The 23188-nt window shown below is 31.4% G+C and overlaps 1 protein-coding gene across 13 annotated transcripts in view; it reads right to left on the bottom strand.

Moving 5' to 3' along the window:
- The window catches only part of CEP112 (centrosomal protein 112), a 605978-nt gene that overhangs the window by 439395 nt on the left and 143395 nt on the right, over positions 1-23188 (bottom strand). For 8 of the 13 annotated variants that reach the window (XR_004233797.1, XM_031965673.1, XM_031965672.1 and 5 more), the window contains 5 exons: positions 20233-20319; positions 16246-16345; positions 14510-14628; positions 11303-11395; positions 9600-9743 (listed from right to left, as the gene is read on the bottom strand). Coding sequence is in view for 12 of the 13 variants with exons in the window: in XM_031965673.1 (XP_031821533.1) it covers positions 9600-9743; positions 11303-11395; positions 14510-14628; positions 16246-16345; positions 20233-20319 (543 nt within the window). In the remaining variant the exon portion in view is untranslated. The remainder of the gene's footprint in view (positions 1-9599; positions 9744-11302; positions 11396-14509; positions 14629-16245; positions 16346-20232; positions 20320-23188) is intronic. The other 5 variants (XM_031965678.1, XM_031965676.1, XM_031965677.1 and 2 more) reach the window with 1 other exon arrangement.

Raw genomic sequence — 23188 nt, 5'->3', positions numbered from 1 at the left:
GCCAGGTTAAATGGATGTATAAGTGATTTACAAAATATTCAAAAAGTAATAAATTCTAATGATACATAAATTATTTTCAAGGAAAAAATACAAATAGAAGAGATCCAAACAAAATTCTTCTGCAATACAAATATAACATTGATATCTGAACTATGAAAAGATAAAACAGAGAAAGAAAATACAGGCCAATTTCATTAATGAATAGTGACAAAAAATAAAATATCAGCAAAGAATGTATAACAACATATTTTAAAAACTTATATACTATAATTAAGTTGGATTTATTTCAGAAGTTCAGAATTGTCTAGGTCAATATTTAAAGAACTATAAATACAAAATATAATACAAATGACAAAAATAACCAAAAACCATATTATTGTATCAATAAAAGCAGTAAAAGAATAATACCCATTTCATATTTTTATAAGTATTTTAAAAATAAGAAAAAATGAATTTTTCCTTAATATGGTAAAAATATTTATATAAAAAAACAGTACCAAGAATTATACATAATGGAGAAATAATAAATATGACTCCAGTGAGAAAAGGAGTAAAGGTATATTTTATATCCATTTCTAGTTGATTTTTAGTTGATATAGTTCTAGAAATACCGATATGTAGTAATAATTAATATTTTTTTTAAAGAAGAAGCTTTTGAATGAATGTCCATCAGTTGGAGAATGGCTGAATAAATTGTGGTATATGAATATTATGGAATATTACTGTTCTGTAAGAAATGACCAACAGAATGATTTCAGAAAGGCCTGGAGAGACTTACATGAACTGATGCTGAGTGAAATGAGCAGGACCAGGAGATCATTATATACTTCAACAACAATACTATATGATGACCAGTTCTGATGGACCTGGCCATCCTCAGCAACGAGATCAACCAAATCATTTCCAATGGAGCAGTAATGAACTGAACCAACTATGCCCAGAGAAAGAACTTTGGGAGATAACTAGAAAGAACTTTGGGAGATAACTAAAAACCATTACATTGAATTCCTAATCCCTATATTTATGCCCACCTGCATTTTTGATTTCCTTCACAAGCTAATTGTACAATATTTCAGAGTCTGATTCTTTTTATACAGCAAAATAATGTTTTGGTCATGTATACTTATTGTGTATCTAATTTATATTTTAATGTATTTAACATCTACTGGTCATCCTGCTATCTAGGGGAGGGGGCGGGGGGGGTAAGAGGTGAAAAATTGGAACAAGAGGTTTGGCAATTGTTAACGCTGTAAAGTTATCCATGCATATAACCTGTAAATAAAAGGCTATTAAATTAAAAAATTAAAATTAAAAAAAAAAAAAGAAGTTTTAAGAAAATAAGCATGGTCAAATAAGAACCAAGATAATAAAATTATCTATTTAATGAACCTCAGGGATTCAACTGATCATTAATTGAAAAAAATAATATCAGCAAATGTTGAAAGTATCTTTATCTGGGAAAATAAAATACTACTGAAAGTTTAAAAAGTAATTGTCAGTTAAAGAAAAAGGAAAAATTAACAAAAAAACAATTTTTTAAGTATCTTAAAAACCAAGGAATATTTTCTAAGTGTCATTTCATAGCTACAGTCCTATTCCAACACTTTACTAAAATGAGTCAATCTATCTCAGGAGAGCTCCAGTGCAGCCTATCAAGATAGGAAAATTTCATCTATGGCTATAATCTGTGGAATTGATCATGATTCTTTATTGAAATTTAGCTTAGCTAAGTCCAAGTACTTTCATCACCAGAATGCTGGGTAATATGTGATGACTTTTTTTAAAAATCAGAACTGCTCATTTAGATTATATACATATTATCACAGCAATGAATATGAATTGGATATTGATTTATTATCACTTTATTGTTGAAAGAAAGCTGTACTATTAGAGGGACTAATTCACAGTTAGCAAGACAATAATTTGATCTAATCTAATCTTCTTGAAAAAAATCATTGAAATTTGTGACAAAAGTCATTAGAAGTTTATGTTCTTTTACCTAGAAATTCCACTACTAAGGATATACTCCAAAGAGTTCAAGACAGTGATAAGATTTAAAAAAAAAAAATCATTATGCTATATCACACATTCTCTTCTGTCCTCCACTTTCCCTTTCCTTTATGCACTCTTCTACTCTGAAATTTAGTTTTACATAATATACTGATTCCCTGTTTAAAAGGAAAGGATCAGATTTTTTTTTGAATTTTAGTCCGTGGTATTTCACATCTATACCTTCATCATCACTTGTCTCCTTAAATTGTGCTTTTATGTTTATTCCTTTAAGTATAGCAAGTTCTTAATGATCCCTCTAATGTTTTTCTTCTAGGGTTTTTTTTTTTTTCCTTTTAATACTCTCTAGAGATGGGTTGATTTATTTCATTACTTGTGCTTACCTTGGCAGTTTTATTTATTTACTGTTTTGTGGTTCTATTGTTTGTGATATTTGCAACTTAAATAATCTGCTCTCAGCTTGTTTTTTGATAGAAATGTTTTATTTTATTTTAGATGAATCTCTTTTATTGAACATCCATCTTATTTCACCGATAATTAGGCTCAAGTTTCCAGGATATGTAGTTTGGGGTTGCATTTTCTAGTTCCTTAATCACATGATCTCCCCCTCCCTTTTTTGACTCATATAATGGCTTGTATTCTGTATCTCTGTCTCTATCTCTGTCTCTGTCTTTATGTGTGTGTGTGTGTGTGTGTGTGTGTGTGTGTGTGTGTGTGTGTCTTTGTGTGTATTTGTGTTTGTTGTTGATTCATCATGACCCCATCTGGGGTTTTGTTGGCAAGGTTAGTGGAGTGACTTGCCATTTTCTGCTTCAGCTCTTTTTACAGATGAGAAAATTGAGTCAAACCGCTATTAAGTGCCCGAGGCCATTCCTAAATTCATTAAGTTGAGTCTCCTAGACTTTAGGCCCAGCCTTTATCCACTGTTCCACCTAAGGGTTTAGTGTTTGTCTGTCTCTGTCTCTGTCTCTCTCTTTCTCTCACACACATACACACCACCCCCACATTCACAAAGGCATTCTTCAATCTTCAACATTCATGTGTTTAACTATTGAGACTTGATTTTATTTCTAACCTTATTTTTACTTTGACTTTGCCAACCTCACATCACACATTCAGGCTCTGCATAATAGGAAAAAGATGAGTAGTTTTATGCATAAATTTATATCCTCAAAAAGGAGGAAAATCATCATAAAAGTATTCATAAATCTGCTTAAGAAAGTGCTATTTTACTTTAAGTGTACTATGAGGAAATTGAAAAAATGGAAAAATAACATAAGTTTTTGGGTAGTCACTTGACCCCACTTCAAGCATCCTGTCTCACCTGCAAGCCAAGCAGGCTTGATTTGGAGTGACAAAGCAGTGTGGTTCATGTCCATCATCTGTCTTTGGAGACCCACATTGAATCAAAGCAGTCAAGCCACCCCTGAATGGGAGTTCCGAGCTCAGGACTGACCTGGACTCACCATGAGGCATCTTCTGACCAAGGTAAAAAAAAAAAAAAGAAAAAAAAGAAAAAGGAGCAACACTTGCATCTACAAATTCCTTTCCCACTGATTAGCTCAACTTTTCTCTGATAAAAAGCACATGCCTCATGGTGAGTCCAGGTCTGAGAATATTTTTTTTTAATCATCCAGCTCAGAAAATTGGCTACATTCATACCATTTTTTTCCACAGCCATATATTACCACATAGACAAGTACAAAAAATATTATACATTTATACTATTTATAATAGAATTTTGTTTTGAGGATAAAAAAATGTTACCAGTATGAGTCAAACATATCATTATAAATATCTTGTGCTTAACAAAAATCCATTCAACAGAAATTTAAGAATTCAAAATATCACAATTCTCTGTTACACCTCTACCTCTGATTTAAAGAAGGTAAAGATACCACTGTATCATTTTATTCTCAATACTATCAAATTAGTTTCCCTTGTGTCAAATTCAAAATTCATTAATCAACTAAGGTCTAAAAATTATTAAACTATTACTAGGTTCAAAAACATCCTTAAAATAACAACACAAGTTCTCAGTTACTCATTAGGATGGGAAAAGAATAATAGCAACTTACATTTAAGATTTTAAAAGTATTCTATTTACAATAATTTTGAGATGGACAGTCCAAGTACTATGATCTCCATTTTAGAGACTGAAAACTGAGACTCAGAGGATATTAATAATGACCCAGCTATTAAGTATTTAAGGCATGATTGAAACAAGATGTCCCAGTTCCAAATCATACACACAATGTCTTTTAGCCACTTTTGGAGACCACATGCATCAAGGAAATGAGGTTAAAGACTCTCCTCAGTAAAATAAAGGAGGAATATGGAAATCCAAAAGTAAGACACAAGAGAGTCAGGGCTTTGATGAGAGAAAAGTAACAGGAAATAATAATAAAGATAGAGATATAATTTAGAGTCAGATGCAGAAAAAGTCACAAAACTATGATGGGAAGGAAAACCTCTGAGTTTGCCTTTGTAGAATCTAGGAACCTTGGCATAACAGGTAACTATATGCAACACAGAAAAACTCAGACCTATCCCTACACTAAGGCTTTGACTCACGTGAATACTAAAGATTTATAACCAATGGAAAAAAAAAAAAAAAGGAAATCATATTCAATAAAGAAAACTCTCCTTTCACTGCAGTTGGGACTCATGAACTATATTTGCAGGTTTAAGAGATAAGATGGATTCACTAGTGGCCTTGATCTTTTTCCTCAGAAGATGAATGCCTATAAGCTAGAGTATAAGACCTTTCTGTAACCTAAATGTTTAAAAGGGAGCAAAGAGTAAAACAAACCCGATATTGATACTCCTAGGTTCCATGAGTAGGAGAACAACCTAGAGAGATTTTGTGAGAAATCCCTCAAAAACTTTGCTCTTTGGTCCATTGTGTTGCAAACAAGGGCACAACAAACAAAAAAAAAAACCCAAAATTATATGGTTAGTACAGGTAATTAATAATAACTTGTTCATCTCTGTCAGGAATAAGTTAGTTGTTATTCAATTACTTTTCCAAGCAAACATTTTCAGGCAAATTAAGCAACATATAAAGAAGACTGCTTCTTTATATTTTAATCCAAATACATATAAACACATTTTTAACATACTATTCATCATCTTCCTACATGTCCACCTTCATATAAATTACTGAGTATTAAATGTATATGATAATTTTGTTTGAAAGACAGTCAATTTTCTCATAAGACTTTCCCTAACACTTTATCTTCTCTAACAAATGTTGGTACATACAATGAAAGTATCTTCTTGGTGATACTTTTGTACTTATTTCATTGATCATGGCCAGTGTTCAATGAGATGATTGAATATCCACTAACATAATAGTTACAGTATCCTTTAGATGCATGATGAAACTAATGCTACTAATTCCTTTTTTTTTTGCCTGTCCAAAAACAGTGTATGAGCCAAACACTTAATTGTCATTTCCTTTTGTCTTCTGATTACATGTATGTTGAGAATGTCAATATTTACATGGTTCATTCCATCTAGCAGCAAAACAACTTTTCTAGCATTGGACCATAATATTATAATTAGAGTACACCATACATATCTTGGATAAGAACTATATGTGGACAATGGGATGTGCCCAGAAATTAGTTACAGGAAAAGGAAAAGGTGGACTGCTTTTGAGAAGTTACATAATGCTTTCAAAAATTCTTATCTATCCCTTGGCATAAAAACCCATTTTTATAAAACCAGTATTTTTCAAGTGATACTACCTAGCTCCAAGATTATGGAATAATCTTCAAAAAATAATAATTGTGACTAAAGCAAAGGTCAATGAAGGATTCTTAGCAGGAATATAAAAAGTGCAGCAATAATAAATGTAAGAGTGACAAAAAAAAAAAAAAAGATGTATGACCAAAAAAGTTGTTGGTCAGTCATTTTTCATTTGTGTCTGATTCTTCATAACCCAATTAGGGTTTTCTTGAAAAAGATACTGAAATGGCTTGCAATTTCCTTTTTCAGTTCATTCTACAGTAAGAAAACTGACTCAAAAAGGATTAAGTAATTTGTTCAGGCTCACACAGCTAATAAATATTTGAGGCCCGATTTGAGCTCAGAAAGATGAGTCTTCCCAACTCCAGGCCCAGAGGTTACTGTGCCACCTAGGAACTGCATGTGTGTGTGTGTGCATGCGCACACACAAAACAATAAAATGAAGGGATTTGAAGAAATCATCAATTTTCTATTCTAAGACTTTATAATCCATGATATTTCATATTTTAAATTAAAAAGAATATTTTTAGAATATTTAAAATAGAAAAATTATAGGGATCAATGGTTTGAGAATGAGGGATTATTAAATAGACTACACATATGCTGCTCTAGAACTCACTGAATATTAAAAAGACCTACAAAATGGCTTCTAGAATATAGAAGTTAGACTATCTAATGAGACTCTGTGGCAAGACATTAGCGGAGAGATATGACAAATCTGGACGGCATACTAAAAAGTAGATTTTACCTTGTGTATAAAAGTCCTATTCAAAGTTATAGTTTTTCCAGCAGCAGTTTATGGCTGTAAGAGCTGGACTATAAGAAAAGCTGAATACTAAAGAACTGATGGCTTTCAAATTGTGGTGCTAGAAAGACTTTTGATTATCCTTTGGAAAGCATGGAGATAAATTCAGTCAATACTTAAAGAAATTAATTCAGGCTATTCACTGGAAAGTCAAAAACTGAAGCTTAAATACTTTAGCCACATAATGAAAAAATGGGACTCATTGCAAAAGATTCTGATGTTAGGAAAGATTGAAGGCAAAAGGAGAAGCAGATGGCAGAAGATGAGATGAATAGATATTTTCATGGAAACAATGAACATGGACTTGAACAGACTTTGAAAGATAGTAGAGGATTGAAGGGTCTAAAAAACTGTGGTCAATGGGTACCAAGGAACTGGTCATTACTGAATGACTGAACAACAATGGGGTAGGAATCACAAAGAAAGAAAAAAGCAAAAATAAATTATTTTCTGCATTACTAGAAGGATTACCTACATCAGTGAAGTCATAAAGCCACTCAAGTATCAAGCATTTAATCATATAGGTTATATCTAAAAGATATAATAAATTGCATAGAAAAAAAGCAACTAAAAGGAGGCCAGTGAATTCTAGGGGATGGAACTGTGTATTATACATGTCTCAAGAACAGGATCAGGTATTTTAATGTAAAGCTGGAAACACAGATAAAATGAGGGATCTAGAGTTAGTGAAAACATGAATATATGTCAGAACAAGGTATATAACAAAACCAGGTCAGCAGTCAAGAATTAGAATATACAGATATCAACAATAGATCAAAGGTCAGGCAGGAACTAGGAAACCCAAAGAAACAGAAACATGTAAATACAAAGTAGTATATAGAAATAAAGTAGTATCTAGGAAGTAGGTTAAGAACCAAAATGAATAGTCTATATAGAAGTTGGCAGGACCCCAAATAAATAGCTTGGTTGAAAACTCAATCTGATAATCTAGCAAGAGACAAGTCATGTCAGAAACAAGAAGATTCTGATAGTAATGCAACTAGGAAGAGTTTATGAGTACTGTTAAATAGGAACAAATCTCAGGGCACAATTTGCAGGCAGAAATAGGTAAATGAGTACACCTAACTCCAATAAGGTCTTTTCCCCCTTTACCTAGACCTGTGATTTCAACAGGAACAGGGGCTACTAAATGATAATAGGATCTCTGCAAGGTATAGAATGTCTTGGAAAAACATATTAATATCTACACTTTACTGTCATTTTTGTTTAATTTGCTAAATATTCTACAATTTATTTCATTTGGCTCAGGTCAAACTCAAGAGCATTGTGTAGTACGTATGGGCTGTGTATTTGATACCTATGGTAGCTCTCAGTGAAGAACCATGTTTTATGTTATTAACAAGAGTTAATAACATAAAACTGACTTTTCTGCAATTTATAATGTAACGTCAGAGAAACTGAGCAAGACAGAGATTAGAGACCAATTTAATAGTTTATTAAATGGAGAGATTTTCTGGGACCAAATGATCCATGTTTGGTCCCAGGTTGAATGAAACTATTGTCTCAAAGAATTCAGCCCCGAGTATTGGGACAGCAAGATTTTTCATAGGATAGCAAGAACAATGACATAATGAGGGAGGTACCTGGATGGAGATAACCTAATGGGGGAGGCACCTAGGATGACACAATGGAGAGATTACTGATATTCTAATGATGTCTAAAATGGATAGACCTTTATCCTATCAAACATTAAAAAAGAATGATTATAGCCTAAAGATATAAAACCTTTATCTCATCAAACATTAAGAGGGAAAGGTTATAACCAGAGGCAGAGTAGCTAAATAGGACAATGGGGAAACTAGGTCAGAACATTAAAAGGGAATTGTGGCACAACAATAATATTAAAGAATTGTTGAAGAGGCACCAAAAGGTTATGACTCTGTCAGGGACACATAACTAGCTTGTGTTAGAGATAAAACTTAAACCTAGGTTGTTTTGACTTGAAAAAATTTTTATACTTTATTCCATGCTCCTCAAACACTATAGAAATCAGAATTAATTTCTAGGAAGTATATAAATTTGCCAACTATATCAAATGAATAATGAGATTTAAAACTGAATCAACTTTTAAAAAATGCTATATCATAACTATAGATCTCTATAATATAAGAATATAGTATTCTATAATATATAATATAATAATCTATAATAACAATAGCTGATATTTATATGACCCCTTAGAGTTCTGCAAAATACTTAACAGATATTATCTCATCAGGGAAGCATAAGGAAATAGAGGAAGAGTGAAATAATGTATTAAAGACAAGAGGAAAAAAGAGAAAATGAAAAGAAGAAAAAGAAAAAAGTCACAATAATACTATGAAGCCTAATTGACACAATAATACTAAATTGAATTTAAATGAATTTCCAAATTTTCTTTCATTTCATTTCAACATGAAAAGCAATTCAACGTAATGGGTAAAATGCTAGACTTGGAATCAGGAAAATCAGGATTTGAATCTAATTTCAAGCACTTGATGTGTAACCCTGAGTAAGTCATTTAACTTATCAATAGCAGAAATAACAGACATTACACTCTGCAAGTCATTGAGAAATTCCTTTTGCTCCCTCTAACTCCTGTATATGACATCTTTAGATCATCATCTTTGCTGCTTTATCTTGTCATTCAGTTCCATCACTGTCTTGTATCTACTTACTGGGATTGGGGGTATAGGTTATCTTTCTCTAGACCTTCTCTAGAGTATGGTACAGTATGAAAGAGCACTGGCTTTGGAGGAAGAGAACCTAAACTCAAACCCAACTCTGCTTGCACAAATCACAATCTCTCTGTGTGTAAATTCCTTTATTTGTAAAATGAGGGGTTGAACTCAATGACCCCCTAAGGTCCATTCTAATTCTAAATACATGATCCTACAAATGAGTCAGAGGATTCATAACTTCTGAAATTAAATGTAAAATGAAATTGATAATAGAATTTATTCTCATCAATAACAATAAATGAAGGTATAAAATTTCCACTCAATTGTAGGTTCTGTATATTAATTCTTACCGTGGCTTTTGTTTGTGCCATGTACTCCTCCTCCATTTTACTAAGGCGTACATTTGTGTCCTCAAGCAGTTCTTGAATATTTTCTGTATGTTTCTTTTGAAGATCAAATTTTTCTCTTTCCATCTCTGCAACCACATTGTGAAGCTACACAATAAAAAAAATTACATTAAAAAATATATAAGTGGATTTGTTCAGCTTGAAACAATCCAGTTTTCAATTTAAAAAAATCTCTATTTTCTTAACATCTCTACTGAAGAACTATTAAATTGTTTCATTGTGGTATACAAATAACCTTAGATTCTCAAAGGATATCTCAGCAGAGTACTAGTTGTGACAAGTTCCAAGAAAAAAGTTTGAAGCATGGACCCAGTGATAGAGTACATGTCTACTGCCTGAAAAATATAACAGTGTTTTCCTCTCCCAGATTATTTTCTATCTCCTCTGTACATATCATTTAAGTACCTAATGGTTTATATATTGCTGTCCCTGTTTGAAAGTATACTCCTTGAGGGCAGGGACTGTTTTTTCCTTTGTTCTAATCCCCATCCTAGCACCACGCCTACCACTTAGTAAATAAGCACATAATAAGCTTTTTGATTGGCTGAATTCAGAGGCTTATTCTCAGGTTGACTACAGGGTAATGAAGTTTTGAGTTATAGCAACTCTATGAAAGGAAGTCTCTATTTCTAATAGAGATTGAGTCACAATAAAGATTTGGATTTATGTTCTGCCTGTGACATGTGGGCTGTAAAACTTGGAGAAGTGTACATCTCCATATCTATCCATGAAGCTCCATCTCCAAACTCTAGCACTGGCTATTTCCTGAGACTTGAACATTCTTTTTTGAATTGCTGGCTTTTTTCAAGATACAATTCAAATGATGCCTTCTGCAAGAAGCTTTTCCCATTTAGAGCCTTCACCTCTAACCACTGTATTTCCATGTTGTTTCTCACATTAGAAGATCCTTGAAGAGAGGGATTTCTTGGTTTTTGCTTTTTTCTGTATTTGTAGTGCAAATTACAATACTAATCACACACTAAGCTCTTAATAAATGTATGATTGATTAATCTAGTCAATTCTTTCAGACCAGTAGTTACATAGTAGTTGATGACTGGAATTAGTAGAAGTTTCCTGAGGAAGAATACCTTAAACTGGTGACATCAGAGAAGGAAAGAAAAGGGAAATAAATTTTAATGAATAAAATAGAGGTGCTAAAGATTACATTAATAAAGGAAGTTCCCATACTAACAAAATTACAGACTCTTGACCCATTGACAAATGAAGTATTAATTTAAATTTTATATTTTATTTATATATAATTTAAATTTAAATATACATAGAATATAATTTAAATTTAAATTTATATATTTAATTCTTCATAGAATACAATTTAAATCTACAGAGAATATAATTTAAAAGCCACAAAATGCACAAATTTTTTTTCAAATTGGAAAATTAAAAACACTATATTTTCTACTTGATTTTTTTCTATTTAAACAGTTAAATCATGAGTAACCATTCCGGTAACATATTCATCAGGAAATATTCATCAGGAAAAGATTATAAACATGGAATTCCCTTGGAATTTTCTACATATGCTGCCTGATCTGAATAATACTAACATTGATCACAAATCATAAAACATGACTGACTGTACAAATAATAATGAACAGGGATATTATTTCCTTGTCTTTAATGCTTACCTTCTTAAATAAAATTGCACCTATAAAATCACATGTGGGGATAAATTGGATAAAAGGAAATTCCCCCAAAAATCTTAAGTGGCTCACAGTTAACTGAAAAGAAAAAATCAAGATTCCTTAGATTATACATGCCAAATAAAGATAGTTAATCCTTAAAGACAGTATTTATTCCACTATTTGGTACTGATGAAATGGTTCAAGAATTCAGATGCACTGGATTGTGGTAAGTCCAGTTTACACAGGAATGTAAGATTTGGCTTTTTTCTCCCCATATACCCGAAGCTATGTGTAGTGCAAGATTCTGAATCAGTTTCTCAAAGACTGTGCAAGTCTTCTTTATGTCTTTGCTGATCAATGCATCACAATGTTCTATTCTAAGTAGAAGAATACACTGACAACATTAAATTTTTTATTTCAAATGAAAAAAAAAAAAAAAGATAGGCTATGGATGGGTTTAACCAAGCACAAAAAGCTTGAACAAAAATCTTCAAGCTCTACCATCAATCTGTGTAACTATATAGTCTTTATGATATCATGACTAGATATATTGCTTCAATGTATATCTTCAGAGAAATTATTCAATACGCAAATTCCTAGGCCACTAAAATCATGACTGATGATCACACATGCTTGTAAGATTGAGTAGTTGGGCTTATCATATGCCCCATAATGTGACACTAATTTCTATGTTAGTTGTTACATACTTAAATACAACCATAGGAAAAACTGAGTAAGACTGGATTTATGATCTACCATTGGTAATTAGGACTAATCTTTGTTTGGTCTCAATTCACATAAAGATGTATCCTGGCATTCCAAGTCAAAACAAAGGTTATTAAAAATTGTAGCAAAAAAAAAAAAAAAGAGACCTAAAAGAGTATTGTTTTATTTTAGGCCAAATTCAATAAACATTTATTATATCTCATATGTTCATACTCATATCTTTGTTATCTCTGAGATATGAGATATTATATCTCAATTCACATAAAGATGTATCCTGGCATTCCAAGTCAAAACAAAGGTTATTAAAAATTGTAGCAAAAAAAAAAAAAAAAAAAAAAAAAGAGAGACCTAAAAGAGTATTGTTTTATTTTAGGCCAAATTCAATAAACATTTATTAAATAGATTTTACCTTCAGAGATAACAAAGTTTGAATGAGCCATGGTCTTACCCTCATGAAACTTATAGCCTGATATAAAGGAATATATACACAGATAATTACAATGTCATTAATAAATATGACTATAATACAATGGATAATTATAATGACTTAATACATGTGGTCCATTATAATCTAAAGTGGTTTTTGTAATATAGCCTAAAAACCAAAATGATTTACAAAAGAACTTTGTAAATATAATCCTTTTAAAAAGGAAATTGTCCATAGTAATAATAAAGGCAGAACTGTATAGTAAACAGATTGCCAGCCTAAAGAGTTACTCCTCTGCACTGCCTGTGCAATCCCAAGAATAATGAATTAATCTCTCAGTGTTCTAGGCAGCTCTTTAAAACAGGAAGTTACAAAAGAAAGTGACAACTTGCATTGATAAAGGGAAATTAAAAGTTCTGTCCTAATCACTACTGATGAGATTTTTTATTATTTTTATTATGATATTAATTATTATAAAGTCTTTCATCAACATGCCATGTGTTTAGGAAGAGTCTATATTGATATGTAATAGATACCTTTTGTTGGTTTACATTTTCAGCAAATACTTCATTACAATGATCCTGAAGTTTTACCATTCTTCAAAGTAATGGTAACATTTTCCAGGATGAGATAAAGGCCTAGTTAATCCTTAGCAGGCATTTTATACTTTATAAGCTTTCATTCTCAGTGATGGAAAATAAATTATTCGGATTGTTGAATTGTTATCATCATTTCTGTAAAATTCTATTTGTTTGTGATGACAGTGTAGTTACCTGCATTCTGTAAGTGCTCTGAAATTATGAATAAATCCATATCCATGCTGTTAATGACCTTAATTTGATTATATCTTATATGACCTTAGTTTTCTTCATCCCTAGCATACTCCCAAGAACCATGCACAACAGTTTGAGTTGTATAGATATTTGATTTTACTTCAATCCCCTCAAGCCATAAAGAGCCTTAAGATACTGGTAAAACATGGCTTTCTTGGTGGCAAATAGCTTTTTCTCTTCTATGATTTGCATTTAACTAGTTCAGGGAGCATTATCTAACAGTGTTCATGGATACCTGGTAGATTTATTTATATCTTCATTGTCTGTTGTACTACTATACAACCACTGCATATTGCTCCAAATGGAACTCTAAATATGTTCATTAGCAATAAATTGAGCAAAAACTCTCTCTTCCTCCCTTTTCCTATATAAAGAGATCTTAACTTGAAAATCTGGGCCTAAGGATACTGGGAAAAGACAGAAGAGGAGATAACTATACAAACATTATTAACACTTTATATTTATTTGCATGTCATTGTAGCATATTCAAAGCACTTTCACATATATTTTTTCAGGATCTTCACAATAATCCTGTGAGACAGGCAGAATAGACATTATTATGTCTATTTTAATAATAAAGAAAATAAGACTCACAGAAGATTAGCTCTCTCAGCTAGTAAGTAGCAGAAGTCAGGATTTAAGTCTAGGTTCTTGGCTTCTGGTCAAGAACTCTTTCTATTATATGTAATTAAAATAAACACAAGAAAAAGACACCTTAAATTTAGGGAAACTAGAAACTAAGGGAAGACAAAAGTAAAAGAGAACCCCCCCCAAAAAAATCAAACCCACAAAACTATCCAAATTAAACTTCCTTGGCCAGTATTCAATGTGGCTGAACCCATGGCAGTAAAGTGTTTGCTGTCAGTCTGTGCTACGGCCTACTACAAACTTTAAGTGCAGTCTTACTAATTCAGATTAATGCAAATATTTGAAAAATCTAAATTATAGGTAATTTCAAAAGACCAACCATTTTCTTGAAATTGAGTGGTTGTGTTCAAAATAATGGGAACTAAAAGAAAAGGTAAGAAATTATGCCACTGTCTAAGGATCTCATCTAAAAATATTCAAATTTTCACTGAGTATTATGTGGTAGTTACAAAAGAAACATCATTACATAGTAACAAAATTCTTTAAAGAATTACATTTTGAGAATTTGATCAATGAAAAATATTTCACAAAATGACCTCACAAAATTTTCTTTTAATTGTTTATTTTGTATCTTACCTTTTTCTCCCAATCATTGTTCAAGCATTCTGTGCTTTGTTCACATAACTTTTTTAACTCTACAATCTGATTTTCTTTAGTCTCTCTAATCACTTGAGAGTCACGAATAAGAGTCTGGACTGTCAAAATAAAAAAAAAAAATCAAGTTAGATGAATGTGAAATATAACTTTAAAAGGTTATTTTAAATTTGACTTAGTAATCAAAAATATTTTCATTTTTCAAGATCATCCTAATCCTAATGAACTATTCTCAAGCATATCTATTTTGTTATCACTTTCTAAAAATTATGCAAAATATTTTTCTTGTGATTTAACTATTTTTCATTATCAGTTATTTTAAATGAATATGAAATAAGTAGAATTTTGACCATTGTGAATTCGTAGCATTTAGCTATAAAGACAAATTTGGTAGCAGATTTTGCCCAAAGTAAATATTTACTCAGCTTAATTAAGGATTTTCTTATTTCTCAAGCAAACAAAAAAGAATCCTAAAAACTTCCAAAGAAATTTCATTTATCACTTCATTTTATAGGAAATACATATAGTATGTTAAATCAAGCAAACCAAAGATTTTAGCAACTACAACAATTTTTAATGATACAAAAACTCTACTTACGGCGTAGCTAGATGGCACAATGAATAGAGTATACTAACCCTGGAGTCCTTCTACTTAAAGGTAGTCCTTCCATCTAAACTCTTGTGCTCATCTTTCATATTTACTTCAAGTTCTAGAAAAACTTTTTTTATAGGACCTGACATTCAATCTCACCAGGTTTAACTCAGCTAATTCCTAACTTTCCACATGTTGTTCCCCACTATAAAATTCTTTCCTTTCCATTATCTAAATTCTGAATCCTTTTCATTAACTTCTGAAAAATTATCTCTCCTCATGTAGACCATCCAGAGTATTCACTGTATACCTTTTTACATGGCTCTCTAATTGTTATACATATATAAGTCATAGTGCCCAATAAGACAGGAATTAGGAGCTGTTTCAGAGGCACATTGGTTATCCCCCTTGTAGTGCCTAACTACTAGTAAAGATAGATTATGTTAACAAATAGATGGTTCAAATATTATGCTGGTAGCTACAGAAAATACATACAGAATTTATATCAACAAGAAAAAGAAAACATGAAAAGGATAAGATCTCAACTAGAGAAAGTATTCATATATACAAGATCAGCAATTCACTGAAGCATAAACAGTAAGCGTAATAATAGTAGTATAACAGGCCCTCAACAAAAATTTACTGAATTGTTTGAGAAAACAGGAGTTATTTTCATAGGCCTCAGGTAGTAGTAGATGCTTAAGAAATGACAACATCGATAGAAGCCAATAGGCCCCAATCACATTAATTCCTGAGAGATCTGAAAAATTGTACATGATCAAAGGTTATGTACAAAGTAGAAACAGTAGAAGATTCTCCCCAATACCCTTCCAAAAAATATCATGTATTATGACTAAATCTAAAAACATGCATATACTTATTTAGTCTAGATCACCCATTCCCAATAGCTACTCTAGTTGTAAAAGACATAAATATACACACAAACACACACACACACACACACACACACACACACACACACACATCTTTATAGACATACATATATATATATATACCTTATATATGTTTATATATATTTATACATATATATTTATAACTATCTACAACCACCTATCTACAATAAAATAAAATAAAATGTTCTATTAAAAGGGTCATACTACATCACCTTTTTTCTCGAGGTTTCTAATTGTATCTTCAGTCTCATTTTGTTTAGTTTTATATAAAGTTTTCAATTCTTCTATTTCATTGTTCTTTCTTTCTAAAATCTGTAAATATTTAAAAATTTTTAACAACTTTTTTCATATACTGAATATATGTGAAAGATATCTGCATTAATGAACAATACAAAACCCAACTTAACATTAGTGATAATGACTGCTTATATTTATACAGTTTTGTAAGATTTGCAAAACATTTATTACCTCACTAGATCCTCATATCAATTCTCTAACAAGATAAGAATATCACCTCTACTTTACAGAGGATTAAGCTCAGAGGCTAAGTCATATAGAGCATTTGAGGCTAAATATAAACCCACATAGAGAATTGAGTCAAATCTATAAGAATAAGTATCATTCCCCAATTGATAAATAGTTAAAGAATATGAATAGTTAGTTTTCAGAAGAAAACATATATATTTCAGAAGTAAAATTTTTTTCAGTTAGTTTTCAGAATAAATTATATATCATGAAAAATTCTCTAAATTACTATTGATTAGAGAAATGCAAATTAAAATGACTATAAGGTACCACTCACATTTATCAAATTAGCTAATGTGACAGAATAGAAAAATGAAAAATGTTAGAGGGGATGTGGAAAAACTGGGATTTTATTAGAGTCCACTTTAATTTTATACTTCTTTATTTTTCTTGGGAGAGTTTTGTCCTTTTTTCTTTTGGAACATGGTTAATATAGAAATGTTTTACATGATTTCACATGGATGATATTTAGCAAATTGCTTGCTTCTTGAGGAGAAAAAAAAAGGCAGAAAAAGAATTCAGAACTCAAATTTTTTATGTTAAAATTATTTTTACATATAACTGAGAAAAAAAAAATTTTTAAAGAACTGAATCCATGTCTTTCTAACTCAAAATCCTATTTTCTATCCATGCTACCTAATAAACAGTGATTCTATGACCACAAAACAGAGAATATCATGATTACTATCTCTCTGTGAATAGTGTTTCTTTCAACCTTTTTCATTCCTCCTTACAACTTCCATAGCATCCCTTCCCCTTATTCACTCAGCTGAAAAGTCTTATATTTTACAGAAAATATCTTCTTCCTCTTCCCCTATCACTCAGGTGCCTTTTGCCACTATCTCCTCCTTCCCTCCTTTCTTACATGATGAAATAATCTAACACTTTACCAAGGCTAATCCTCTATTTGATGAAGTGAACTGATGCCAACCCATCTTCTCCAACAAGAGATTGCCCTCTCTATGGGACTGATGATTGTCATCCCTTGTCATCCCTTTAATTTATTTCCAATTTCTCCTGTTTGTTCAGGTTTAACCCCAAGGATTACTACACATGTAATTTGTTTTTTTTTTTCCTTTTTTATTTATATTTTATTTTCCCCAATCACAAAGAAAAACTATTTTTAAGTCTTTGTTTTTAAATTTTGAGTCCTAAATTATCTCTTCTCTTTTTTAATGCTTCTCCCTCACAGAGAAAGCAAGAAATTTTATAAACAGATACATTCATGTGAAACACATATTCATTTTTATCATGCTGTATCATGTAAACATAGATACCCCCCCAAAAAAAAACAATAAAAATAAAGTTCTTTTTTTAAAGTATGCTTCCAACTGCATTCAGCCACCAATAAAATATTTTTGTTTTTTTCTGAAGTACTGTCCTTAAATTTTCACTTCTCTCCCTATACTCTAATCCTTAATTATCACATATCACATATAACTCACATTTACTCCCATGACTTCAATTAGTATTTCTGTAAAGAAGACCCTCAAAACTATAATTCAAGTCTTGAATTCTTTTCCATGCTCTAGACTCATGTTTCACCTGGCTAAAAGATATTTTACCTGAATATCCAAAATCTCAAACTTGAGCTTATTATCTTTCCCTAAAAACTTTTTCTGACTGCACTATTTCTATCAATGGCACCAATACTCTGTCTTCCATCTTCTTATTTGTTTTTAGTGAAGCAATTGGGGTTAAGTGACTTGCCCAGAGTCACACAGCTAGGAAATGTTGTGTCTGAGACTGGATTTGAATTCACATCCTCCTGACTTCGGGTCCAATGTTCTGTCCTCCATCTTCAAACTTTGACTTCTCTGACTTATCCTCTTCTTCAACTCTCATATGTAATCAATTATCAACTCCCACTAATTATATCTCTACAAAATCCCCCTCTTTTCCAATTCTCACACAATCTTTTCCCAAATTTCTACAGCAGCCTTCTAAACTAACTACTACTCTAGTTCTATCATTCACAACTATTCTAGACTTAACTTTATTATATACAGCTATGATCTACTACTCTACTAAAATTCCTTTTTCCACCAGGTAAAATGCTTTAAGGCTCATTTCAAATATAACTTGCAACATGAATCTATTCCTTTCTTTTTATTCCTTTAAAAAAAACTTATGGAATAAATAAGCATAACTTGGTATAATAAAAATAAAGACGACTGTAGGTGAAAACACAAATTCACTATGTGCTTACTATATACCTAACAAAATTATCCTATAAATTTCCTTTTTTTCTCTTTTTTTTTCTTTCTTCTCCTTCCCTCCTCTGCTACCCACTTCTGATATGGCTAGCATTAGGTACAAAAGGATTTTGTGTGTGTGTGTGTGTGTGTGTGTGTGTGTGTATGCACACACGTATACATAAATTATTCTCTACAAACTTATCAGTTCTTTCTCTGGGGGCATACAGCATCTTTCTTCATAAGGCCTGTATATTTAATTAGGGTATATATGATAGTTAAAACGATTTATTCACTTAAAGTCATTCTTAAAACATTGCTGTTACTGTATACAATGTTCTCTTGGTTCTGCTAATTTCACTTTTCATTACTTTATGTAAGTTTTTCCATGTTTTTCTTTCTAAGATCACTGAGTTCATCATTTCTTATATCACAATATTTCATCACAATCATATCACAACTATTTTAGCCATTTCCTAATTGATGGGTATCCCTAAAATTCCCAGTTGTTTATCAACACAAAGAGATGAACTATAAATATTTTGGAACATATAGATTCTTTTCCTTTTTCCCTAATCATCTTTGGAAACAGAACTAGTAGTGGTATTTCTGGGATAAAGGATAAAAGGCATACTAATATATTTTTGGACATAATTCCAGATTTCTCTCCCATGGCTAGACCAGGTCACAATTCCACCAAAAATGAATTAGTGTTCCAATTTTTCCACATCCCCTTCAACATTTTCTCTTTCCCTTTCAAACATTTTAGTCAATCTGATAGGTATAAAATGATATCTCAATATCCCTCTGACGTTTTCTATGTTTGTTTTACTTGTACAAAATCTTTTTAATTTAACATAATAAAAAATTATTCATTTTATACCTAACTTTGCTCTATCTCTTGTTTATTCATTAATTGTATTGATCTATACCCAGTTTCTGTGATAGTGCTTTTTAATTTTTCTTTTCTCAAACCTCAAGTATATAATCGTTATGTTCTGGTTTATATTATATTTATTTGTGCTGGTAAATTCAGCAACTTCACAGTCTAATAAGGAAATATGATGGCTACACAAATAAATCAATTCTGATACTTGTATTTTCCCTAGTGCTTCTCTCCATTATACCAAAGGGATACTTAGTATATATTTTTGAATTGTTTAAACACACATTTATATAAAGTAACTATCAACTATCATTCAAGGATTCTATTTTGACAATTCATTTTGTAATACATATTATTAAAATAATTATTGTTTCACCAATGTTTAGTATTTTGGTCTCTAAGAAAAATCATCAATAAACAATTCATTCATTTTTAGTACTAAAACAATTTGATAAACAGTTTTCAAAAATTCCTACTAAGCTATCAGCTACCTGAGAAAAGGGAAGTTTTATACATCTTTATGCCTCCCACAGAATTATTTGGAAATATTAGGCATGCATTAAATATTTCTTTAATGAACAACTATACCTTACCTTCTGAACATCAGCATCATGCTTCTGTTGTAATTTAAGCTTCTCCTCATGAAATTTACCTTCTAATATTTTTGTTTTCATCTCCAACTTCACAGGAAAAAAGGAATTTTAAATTATAATAAATTAGTTTGCTTCGTAAAATATGAAATTAATTTAAATGAAACAGCTCCTCCCAAGGAACTTATACATTTCTTTCTTTTCATTATTACTATATTTCTAAGAGTAGCAAAAAGTTCAAATATAGATTTGTATTTACCTTTTGCTTTTATATATATATATGTGTGTGTATGTATATATGCCTTATGCCTTTTATATACATATAGTATTTCATTAACCTTTCATGGAATATTTTAGCTAAGTGCTTTCAAAGACCTAAGGCATTCATAGGTTAAATGATTTGTCCAAGATCATATAGTCAATATGTGTCAGACAACAAATTTGAACCTATGCATTCCTACTTTGAAGGTCAGCTCTGTATTCAGTAACATAATTCCTCTCAGAATGAGATCTATCAGAGACTTACAAAATGAGAATATATACCATATTAATCTTATAATTTTATTCATATGGAAAATCCCCTTAAGTACTTTTAAAAAAAATTCTTTCCCCAATACTCTAAGATCTTTAAAAATAATGATCTTGTCCATTTTATGTTTATTAAAACTTTTTACCCTCTTCCAGCAATTTTCTTCACAAACGTTTGTTGGAAATAATTATTAATGCATATAAAATTTAAGCTCTCAAAGTTATCTTACTAAAAAGTTTTAAGAGAACAAATGAAACTAACAAATACAAATTGTAGACAGGAATGGTCACTTGTAACTTTACTGCACTCTATAAGTAGTGCTTCAAAATTGTATCTATAATTACATACTTTTTACTAGGTAAAACATCTGCACATATTCTTCCCAGCTACAAATATAAAGCAAACTATATAACTTTTAACACAAAGTATCTTTTTAAAAATATTTTTTATTAAAATACCAAAACGCAAGAAAAATTTAAATTTAAAAACATCCATTCAAAATAAGCATTTATTATATTAGTAAAATATTTACATATGTAATTTTGCCAATAAATAAACATAATAAGAGAATAAAAGAAACATACAACATAGAAACAATGATAGAACAAAGATGGGCTTGTATTCTTTCTAGTACTTACATAAAGTTCAGGTTAATTGGCATGGGCAAAGGAATCTAAAGTCATTTTTAGGTTCTGAGCTGTGGTGATAATATTAATTAATCACAAACAAAACTTTGATAAATAGGAATCAACTCTATCAGGTACTATGGCAAAACTGTCTAGTTTCTGGAGAGATTATAATAAGGTGAAGACAATATGATGTATTTGAAAAAGGGTCAGGTTGCCTAATAAACAGTGAGAACTAAGTAATAGTCAGTAACAGTCAAGTAAAGAGTTGTTCAAATGAGCCACAGTATGAACCCAAGCAGAAATATTGCAAAGGACTGTTTCCTAGAAGTGGATTAGATGAGGCAATCAAAGACTGACCAGAGAATGGGACAAACAAATATGTAATTGACAGACTACAATCCAGATCAAAAAAGTTAAACTAGTAGGTTAGACAAATTAAGTTGACATGAAATTGCCAAGATTAATCCCAAAAAAGTAAATTCCTCCAACAAGTGTTTTTTTCCAGTGCTTCAAGGACTGGGCAGTAATATAAATGTATATTCATGAGTAACCATTCTAATCTATGAGGTAAATTTCTAGTAATTCCATGCTTATGACATGACTCTTGCTTAGGCTTCCAGTTAGAAAGCAGAATTTTCTAACAATGGGCTGGGAATACTTTCTCATATTTTGTGTATATATATTTTCTTTGCTAATTATATATATATAAATGTTATTCTTAGAGGCATGATATCCCATGATTCATCCCCATAAAATTTGACTAAAAGAATATTTAGGCTTTTACAACTGTGAAAAGTTTACAACCACTAAAAATACTGTGTAATTTCCCAAAGGCAATTCTTGCCTGGCTCCTCCCCTCTACTACTCAATTCCATATTTAGTTCTCTGTCTACCTGCAGCTTGCCGCTTCATTGAAAGTAGAAAAACACAATCCAAGGGAAAGCTGACATCACTGTCAATTCTTGGTAACACTTGTTCCACAGTATTAAAGGAGATACATTTGCCAAACATGTCATGTAAAATGCTTTGCCTAAGGTCCAAACAAAAGAAGCATTTCTTATTAATGGAGATGTCATTGGTACATAACATTATACTAATTATACCAAGCCCTACAATACTGCAAAGGCCTCTCAATAAAATCTACTATGAGGAAAAAGCTAATTTAATAATAAACACTATAAAACCTATTAGGAACGTTTCTCTCTCTGAGAACTGCCATGTACACAATGTCAGCTGGTAGAATGGGCCCAGGAGGTAAAAAGGGGCTTGGCCTCTGAAGCAGGAGGTCTGTCTTACAAGTGTTGAAGGAACTGCTAATAGGTTCCTTGATATGGTGAAGGGTGTGTCCTCTTGCTAGATCTCCATCTAGGACATAGCATTAACTCCAGACCACAGAAGGTCTCCCTTCTGTGAATCCACCTATGCAGTATTGAGGCACAGAGTAACACCAAAAGAAAATAAGTATGAATAACTCAGGAAGAGACGGAGGGGGTGAGGGGGGAGAGGCACCACCCTTGCTCTTGCTTTCTGCTAATCCCTGCTGAGATTACTAATAAAGAAAGGCTGTTTTGCACCTCAAGATCAGCTTGCCTTCATGTGTATCCGGGGATATCCCAAAGACTGGTATATATGGCCCTGGCAGTCTAGAATAGTGCACACGGATGGTCCGGTACAAAAACCAAAGTATTTGAGTATTGCCTAGATATTAGGCAAGCAGCCCAAGGAATTTTTTAATCACTATGTCTATTTTAGACAAGGAATAACACCTGCACAGGAAGGCATGCCTGTGGCAAGAAGCTTT

The sequence above is a fragment of the Sarcophilus harrisii genome, chromosome 4, assembly GCF_902635505.1.
Source record: "Sarcophilus harrisii chromosome 4, mSarHar1.11, whole genome shotgun sequence".
Lineage (NCBI taxonomy): Eukaryota > Metazoa > Chordata > Mammalia > Dasyuromorphia > Dasyuridae > Sarcophilus > Sarcophilus harrisii.
Note: the sequence above shows the minus strand (reverse complement) of the source record. Positions and strands in the feature narration are given on the sequence as shown.